Genomic DNA, 9,584 nt, shown 5'->3' on the forward strand with positions numbered 1-9,584 from the left:
GTTAGAATGTGGAAGGTGAATCTTCTGGCAGAGTTTCCGGGGGGAGTGGGGAGGGGGGGGGGGAGGTGGAGGCAGAAGTGGTGATTTTCATCAAATGATTGCACAATGTTCAGCACCATTCGCAAGTCCTCAGATACTCGAGCAGTCCATGTCCAAATGTAGTAAGAGAAAAACATCTAGCTTTGTACTGAAAAGTGGCAAGTTATACTCATCCCTCACGCATGCCAGGCAATGACCATCTATAGCAAGGGATAACTGAACCATCACCCTTTGACCTTCAAGGCTATTACCATCATTGAATCCCCCACTATTAATATCCTGGGAGTTACCACTGACCAGAAACTCAGCTGGTCTCACCACAAACTGATTACAAAAGCAAGTCAGACACAAAGAATCCTGCAGCATTTAGCTCACCTCCTGACTCCCCAAAGCCTGTCCATCGTCTCTAGGCACAAGCCAGGAGTGTGACAAAATATTCTCCACTTGCCTGGATGGCTGCAGCTCCAGTTGCTCGCTGCAGGATTCCAATTTTCTAACCTTCTCTTATAGCTGCTGTAATTATATATATCTAGTTCTGTTGAGTCTCTGGTCAATGGTAACTCCCAACAATGGATGCTGATATGGATCGAGTGATGGAGCAAACCCCTGATCATCATGGTCCACAGGGAAACCTTAGAGAACGTTGACCACTTCCAATACCTTGGATGTGTCTGGTCAACCAAAGCAGCTGTTGAGGAAGAGACCCAAGCACTGCCTCCAGTGTGCTAGTGTGGCCTTCAGCAGCCTGTGGAAAAAGATGTTCAAGGACAACAACATCTGATCTGACACCATAGTATACAGAGCTGTGGTGGTTCCTGCCCTCCTATATGGCTCAGACATAGATGTCTACAGCAGACACATCAAGGTGCTGACCCAGTACCACAAAAGGTGCCTGAGCATGATCCTGTGAATCCATTTGGAAGAAAGACATAACAACACCAGTGTCCTCAACCAGGCCAACAACCCCTGCATCAAGGCACCGACCATCCTTGATCGGCTACAACGGTCTGGGCGCGTCATCCACATGACCGACTCCAGATTCCCCAGGCAGGTGCTCTACTCCCAGCTTTGTTAAGGCAAGCGAGCCCCAGGTGGACAGGAGAAGGGCTTCAGTGATGCCCTCAAGGCCTCACTGGCAAAGTGCAGCAGTCCCACAGGCACCTAGGAATCACCGGCCTAAGATCATCCAAAGTGGAGGATGAGAGTTCGGGAAGGCATCGAGCACCTTGAGACTTGCCATCGGGAGAAAATGGAAGCCAGGCGAAACTAGTGAAAGGTGCGCACTGCCACACCAACGCCCCACCCACCCCATCATGCGACGACCTTCTGCCCCAAGTATAACAGAGCCTGAAGTAGCTGCATCGGTCTGTACAGCCACTTACTGACTCACCCTAAGCGTGGAAGAGTGTCACCCTCTTCTGCAAGGGACTGCCAATGATGATAATGACGGTAATGCTATTAAATATGAAGGGTCAGTGATTAGATTCTCATTTGTTGGAGATGGGTCATTGCCTGGCAGTTGTATGGTATGAATACCAACGTAGCAATGTTTTAATACTTGCAGTACTGTGATCACCAATGGCTAGGGGAAGGTCATCACCAGAACTTCACGCTTTCTCTCCTATTTTCCAATTCTATTGAAATGTGGATTTTTCATTCTGTTTCTGTTCTGAAGGTGTGCTCTCTCTGTGATGCTGACTAACCTATTGTTTCTCCAGTATTTTGTTTTTTTTCCCACTCCACCCTGCCTGGCTGCATTCTGTAGCGTACATGGACCTTTAAACCCACAAAGCCATTGAAAACTAATCCAACTCCTTCCATAGGCCAGCACCGCAATATAATTTTATGATCATTACTCTCTGACTTGTCTGAAATTGCTGACTCACTTCATGACTTGTGCCAATTCCACCACCAAAACCATTGCAGCTTGGTCTAATTCTATCCTTTCAATGCTTTTTAACACATCATTGGAAAGGAATGCCGAGCTGAATTTCTAACTCGCTGATTCCCAAAGTTGAATGTCAAATTCTCAATCCTAACCTGATGTTGCAACCAACACAACAGTACAGGAGAGAATCTGGTCCTTGAGGCTCCCTGTCACTCCAGGGAATTACTGACCTCTTTAGTCACATTAATGAGTGGCTTCTACTCACTCAGGGCCTGCCACCCAGCAGCATGGAAACACAGCAGGTTGAGTTAGAGTTCCCAGGATTTACAGCATAGAAACAGGCCACTCAATCCAACAAGTCCATGCTGGGGTTTGTGTTCTATGTGGGCCTCCTCTTGCCTCATTACCAGTATCTTTCCCCTCCTCGTTTCTCCCTCATTTGTTTATGCAACTTTCCCTTAACTGGGTCCATACTATTCACCTCAACAAGGAATTATAAATTCCCACACTCTCTGGATTAAGACTATTCTCTCCAAATCCTTACTAAATTCTATTAAAAAAGCAAAATACTACAGATGCAGGCAGTGAGAAATAATGTGATTGACTCTCAGTTCCCCTCTGAAATGGCCTAACAAGCCACACAGTTGTATCAATTGTTACAAATTTCAAAGAAATGAAACTGAATGAACCAGCTGACATCGACCTAGGCACCAGAAAAGACAACAGCAGAAACAGCCCTGTTGATCCTGCAACGTCCTCCTCACTAACATCTGGAGGTTAGTGTCAAAATTGGCAGAGCTGTCTCACAGACTAGTTAAGCAACAGCCTGACACAGTCATACTCACAGAATCATACATTTACAGACAATGTCCCAGACACCACCATCACTGTCCCTGGGTATGTCCTGTCTCACCGGCAGGACAGACCCAGCAAAGGGGGCGGCACAGTGGTATACAGTCGGGAGGGTGTTGCTCTGGGAATCTGTAACATTGACTCTGGACCCCATGAAGTCTCATTGCTTAAGATTAAACACAGGCAAGGAAACCTCCTGCTGATTACCACATACAACACAGCACTTGGAGGAAGCACTGAGGATGGCAAGGGCACAAAGTGTACTCTGGGTGGGAGATTTCAATGTCCACCACCAAGAGTGGCTCGGCAGTAGCGCTGCTGATCAAGTTGGTCGGGTCCTAAAGGACATAGCTGCTAGACTGGATCTGCGGCAGGTGGTGAGGGAACCAATAAGAGGGAAAAACATATTGACCTCATCCTTACCAATCTGCCAGCTGCAGATGGATCTGTCCATGACAGTATTGGTAACAGTGACCATCCCTCACAGTCCTTGTGGAAACCAAGTCTCGCCTTCACATTGAAAATACACTCCACCATGTTGTGAGGCACTATCACCGTGCTAAATGGGACAAACTTCGCACAGATCTAGCAACTCAAGACTGGGCATCCATGAGGCGCTATGGGCCATCAACAGAATTGTACTCCAGCACAATCTGTAACCTCATGGCCCGGCATATTCCCCACTCAACCATTACCATCAAGCTAGGGGTATCAACTTTGGTTCAATGAAGAGTGCAGGAGGGTATGCCAGGAGCAGCACCGTGAGATATCAACCTGGTGAAAGCTACCAACAGGACTACTTGCATGTCACACAGCATAAGAAGCAAGTGATTGACAGAGCTAAGTGATCTCACAACCAATGGATCAGATCTAAGTTCTGCAGTCATAGAGTAATATAGCATGGAAACAGGCCCTTCGGTCTAAACTGGTCCACGCTGACCATGGTGCCCACTCAGCTAGTTCCAACTGCCCGCATTTGGTCCATTTCCCTTTAAACCCTTCCCATCCATGTACCTATCTAATTTTTTTTTAGAAATGTTGCTATTGTACCTGCGTCAACCACTTTCTCTGGCAGCCCATTCCATATACTCACCACTCTCTGTGAACATATTGCCCCCAGGTCCTTCTTAAATCTTTGCCCTCTCACCTTAAACCTATGCCTTCTAGTGTTCAATTCCCCACCCTTGGGAAAAAGATTTTATGCATTCATCCTATCTATGCCCCTCATGATTTTATATCCCTCAATAAGGTCACGCCTCATTCTCCTACGTTCCAAGGAATAAAGTTCATCCTGGCCAATCTCTCCCTACAACTCAGGCCTCCTAGTCCTGGCAACATCCTCGTAAATCTTCTTTGCACACTTTCCAGTTTAACTATGGCTTTCCTATAACAGGGTGACCAAAACTGTCCACAATACTCCAAGTGCGGCCTCACCAACTTATACAACTGTAACATAACGTCCCAACTCCTATGCTCAATGCCTCGACCGATGAAGGCCAGCATGCTAAATGCCTTCTTCACCATCCTGTCCATCTGTGACGCCGCTTTCAACAAACTATGTACTTGTACTCCTAGGTTCCTCTGTTCCACAATGCTCCTCAGGACCTTCCCATTTACTGTACAAGTCCTACCTCGGTTTGACTTTCCAAAGTACAACACCTCACACTTATCTGCATTGAACTGCATTTGCAAATCCTCAGTCCACTTCCCCATCTGATCAGGATCCCTCTGTAATTTTTGATAACGTTCTTCACTGTCAACGATACCTCCCAGTTTTATATCATCTGCAAACTTACTAATCATGCCTTGTACATTCACATCCAGATCATTTATGTAAATAACAAACTACAAAGGTCCCAGCACCGACCCCTGTGGCACACCACTAGTCACAGGCCTCCAGTCCGAGAAACAACCTTCAACCATCACCCTCTGCTTCCTACCATCGAGCCAATTTTGAACTGGACGTTCTTCCACATCCAGTTGTGAATGGTGGTGGACAATTAAACAACTCACTGGAGGAGGCACCTCCACAAATATCTCCATCTTCAATGATGGAACAGCCCAGCACATCAGTGCAAAAGGTAAGGCTGAAGCTTTCATCACAATTTTCAGCCAGAAGTGCTGAGTGGATGATCCATCTCAGCCTCCTGCAGTGGTGTCCAGCATCACAGATAACAGTATTCAGCCAATTCAATTTAGTCCACATGATACGAAGACATGGTTGGAGACACTGGATACTGCAAAGGCTATGGGCCATGACAACATTCTGGCAATAGTACTGAAGACTTGTGCTCCAAAACTTGCTGCTGCTCCCCTAGCCAAGCTTTCCAGTACAGCTGCAACACTGTCATCTATCCAACAATGTGGAAAATTGCCCAGATATATCCTGTACACAAAAAGCAGGACAAATCCACTTGGCCAATTACTGCTCCATCAGTCAACTCTCGATCATCAGTAAAGTGATGGAAGGTGTCATCAACAGTGTTATCAAGCAGCACCTGCTCAGCAATAACCTGCTCACCGACCCACAGTTTGGGTCCCACCAGGGCCACTCAGCTCCTGATCTCATTACAGCCTTGGTTCAAACATGGATAAAAGAGCTGAATTCCAGAGGAGAGGAGAGAATGACAGCCCTTGAAAACAAGGCTGCATTTGACCAAGTGTGGCATCAAGGAACGCTGGCAAAACTGGAATCAATGAGTATCGGGGGGAAACTCTCCACTGGTGGAAGTCATACCTGGCACATAGGAAGACGGCTGTAGTTAGTATTGGTCAGTCATCTCAGCTTCAGGACATCTCTGCAGGAGTTCCTCAGGGCAATGTCTTAGCCCAACCATCTTCAGCTGCTTAATCAATGACCTTCCATCCATCGTAAGGTCAGAAATAGGAATGTTTACTGATGATTGTACAATATTCAGCACCATTCACAACTCCTCAGATACTGAAGCAGTCCATGTTCAAATACAGCAAGATCTGGACAATATCCAGGTTTTGGCTGACAAGTAGCAAGTAACATTCATGCCATACAAATGTCAGGCTATGATCATCTCCAATAAAAGACAATCTAACCACTGCCCTTTGACATCCAATGGTGTTACCATCACTGAATCCCTCGATATCAGCATTCTTGAGATTACTATTGACCATAAGCTCAACTGGACTCGCCATATCAACAGTGGCTACAAGAGCAGGTCAGAGTCCAGAAATCCTGCAGCAAGTAACTCACCTCCTGACTCCCCAAAGCCTGTCCATCATCTACAGGGCACAAGTCAGGAGTGTGATGGAATACTCCCCACTTGCCTGGAAGAATGCAGCTCCAACAACACTCAAGAAGCTTGACACCATCCAGGACAAAGCAGCCCACTTGACTGGCACTACATCCACAAGCATCCACTCCTTCCACCAGCAGTGCATGCTATTTGCAAGATGCACAGCAGAAATTCACCAAAGATCCTCAGGCAGCACCTTCTAAACCCATGACCACTTCCATCTGGAAGGACATGGGCAACAGATACATGGGAACACCACCTACCTACAACTTCCCCCTCCAAGCCGCTCACCATCCTGATTTGGAAATATATCACCATTCCTTCAGTGTCCCTGAGTCAAAATCCTGGAATTCCCTCCTTAAGGGCATTGTATGCAAACATACAGCATGTGAACTGAAGCAGTTCAAGAAGGCAGCTCACTATCACTATTTCAAGGGCAACTAATGATGGGCGACACCCATATGCCACAAATGAATTTTAAAAATGCAGAAAATGCTAGAAATGCTCAAGCCAAAAGGGAGAGGTGAGAGGAACAGAGTCACTACTTCAGTGAAGCTACCACACCAAAGAATTACCAGTATTTTCTATTTTTGTTGTAGTCATTGGCAATCCTCTATTTATGACAATGTGGTCTGGACTCTCCCCAACAAGTGCAGCAACTTCCCCATGGAGACTCTATTAAACCCTGTCATAATATTCAAGAACAAAAACAGAAATTTCTGGAAAAGCTCATCAGATCCGGTAGCATCTGTGGAGAAAAATCAGAGTTAACGTTTCAGGTCCGAAACATCAACGGATTTCTCTCTACAGATGCTGCCAGACCTGCTGAGCTTGTCCAGCAACTTCTATTTTTGTTTCTGATTTACAGCATCTGTCGTTCCTTCGGTTTTCACGATCTTCAAGATCCTGAACAGTTCTGACTTACTGCTTCAGTTTGCCCAAATTGTCAAGTTCAGATGCATTTTCACAAAAGATTTCATCTTTAACTCGGTGAAAACATTCTAAAAAAACGTTTTTTAAAAGATCAACTCAGCAATCGATTGATAGATACAAGTGCTCGCATGATGTGAAAGTAAACGAGCAATTTTTAAATAAACAAATTCACAATACAACATATGACACAGTGTTTCACATTCAGCCTCAGCTCCATCTGAGGAAAGCCACTCACCCCTAGCCCCACATACCCCACGGGCAGGTACAGGGCCAAACTCCCCACCCCCCCCCCAATTAGGGAATCCGTCCCTGTGGCCCATCTTCCCCTACATCAGTCAGGGACTCCCTCCTCATTCCCCCACCCTGGGGTTTCTCCACAACGTGAACTCCGCTCCAAACCGGTCTCCAAGGTTTTCTCCCCATCGACAAGATCCCTGCCCCATAGCAACCCGGCTCGGAGCATGGCCTCACGATCACCGCGCCCCCCCAACCTCGCCCGGCCCGGCGGCTCTTCTGACACCCCGACCCCCGGATACACTTACACTTTCCCCCATTTACCTATCCCTACCCCAGCGTCCCCCGCCCCCCCACAATTCTCCATTACCCCTCACTCCCCCGTCCCCACACTCTCCATCACTCACTCTCCTGTCACCGCCATGTTGTTGCTATCCGCTCTCACGTGACCTATGTGGCCTTTAACCCCAGTCGGGTCACGCCCTCTTCCCCGTTCGCCAATAGTGACTCGGGGGCGGGGTCCGTGGCCGCAAAGACCGCCGGGATTTGTAGTCCGCATTTCCGCCCACACTGACCCCGCCCAGTCCGACCCCGCGCACTCTGACCCCGCCCACTCCATCCCCCGCTACGTAATTCATTGCCATGGATAAGGAGGGCGCGGAAGCGGCCCTTCAGCCCATCAAGAGATGGGCCGTCTATCACTTCCAATCACCTGCAGGGACTTCTTCTTCAGCACTTCACTCACACCATTTGTCTGGTCTTTTGAACTCTCTCTGCCCATAAATTCTGTCAGAAATCACACAACACCAGGTTATAGTGGAAACGTTAAGTCAATAAATGTGGAGCTGGAAAAGCACAAGCAGGTCAGACAGCATCCGAGGGGCAGGAACAACAATGTTTTGCGCTGAGACATTGGCTTTCCTGCTTCCCGGGTGCTGTCTGACCTGCTATGCTATTCCATTTCCACATTTATTGACAGCTCCCTACAAATGTCCTCTGGCACCACTCGCAGATTGCCCCTTGATCCCTAATGTGTCCTGGTTACCCATTGAAAGGATAGAATCAGACCAAGCTGCGATGGTTTCGGTGGTAGAATTGGCACGAGCCATATGAAGTGAATGATCCTTGCAGCTGTACCTCAGTTTGAGTCAGCAATTTCAGACAAGTCAGAGAGTAATGATCATAAAATTATATTGCGATGCTGGCCTATGGAAGGAGTTGGATTAGTTTTCAATGACTTTGTGGGTTTAAAGGTCCATGTATGCTGCACAATGCAGCCAGGCAGGGTGGAGTAGGAAAAAAAACAAAATACTGGAGAAACAATAGGTTAGTCAGCATCACAGAGAGAGCACACCTTCAGAACAGAAACAGAATGAAAAATCCACATTTCAATAGAATTGGAAAATAGGAGAGAAAGCGTGAAGTTCTGGTGATGACCTTCCCCTAGCCATTGGTGATCACAGTACTGCAAGTATTAAAACATTGCTACGTTGGTATTCATACCATACAACTGCCAGGCAATGACCCATCTCCAACAAGTGAGAATCTAACCACTGACCCTTCAAATTCAGTAGCCTTACCATCAATCTATCCCTGGCTATCAACATCCTGATGGGTTACCATTGACCAGAAGCTGAACAAAACTAGATGTACAAACACAGTGGCTACAGCAGCAGGTCAGTGGTTACAAATACTGCAGCAAGTAACTCAACTCCTGACTCTCCAAAGCCTGTCCACGATCTATGCAAGGCAAGAAGTCAGGAATATGATGGAATATTCCCCACTTACCTGGATGAATGCAGCTTCAACAACACTCAAGAAGCTTGAAACCATTCAGGACAAAGCAGAATATTTGATTTGCATTACATTCACTATCGTCAACATTTGCTCCCTTCATCGCTGACACTCAGTAGCATCAGTGCGTGCCATCTACAAGATACACTGCAGAAATTCACCAAACATCAACTGCTAGTATATTCCAAACCTCCACCACCTCCACATGGATGAAGTCAGGTAACAGATTGAAATTTTGCTTTTGCTGTGTGACTAAGATATTTCTGATTGAGTTCTATATTTAAATAGCTTCATTTTTATTTATTTTTATTTTGTGAAATGTTTTCTGTTCAGTTGTTATAGAAACTCTGAAGGCTTGTGGTACAGTGATTGGGCATCACATTACCTAAACTCTTTTTTGAAAAATCCATCAAACCAAATTTTCATTCTGGAACTTGTCTTTGTATGACTTTTCCAGCAGTACTATCAGCTGGGATCATTACATTACCCTGAACAAGCCGTTATCATTGCATCATTGGATAGTGTTGGCCTATCAAGAGCCTGGATCAATAGCAAGCCCAGGAGGATGGGGTGCA

General features: G+C 46.5%; 1 protein-coding gene across 1 annotated transcript in view; it reads right to left on the minus strand.

The window, feature by feature from the left end:
* Window positions 1-7,670, minus strand: part of pepd (peptidase D) — a 157,134-nt gene extending 149,464 nt beyond the window's left edge. Inside the window, exon 1 of the mRNA XM_048605938.1 lies at window positions 7,623-7,670. Coding sequence (XP_048461895.1) covers window positions 7,623-7,639 — 17 coding nt within the window. The 5' untranslated portion in view covers window positions 7,640-7,670. The remainder of the gene's footprint in view (window positions 1-7,622) is intronic.
* Between the last annotated feature and the right edge of the window lie 1,914 nt (window positions 7,671-9,584).

The sequence above is a fragment of the Rhincodon typus genome, chromosome 15, assembly GCF_021869965.1.
Source record: "Rhincodon typus isolate 14 chromosome 15, sRhiTyp1.1, whole genome shotgun sequence".
NCBI classification, from domain to species: Eukaryota; Metazoa; Chordata; class Chondrichthyes; order Orectolobiformes; family Rhincodontidae; genus Rhincodon; species Rhincodon typus.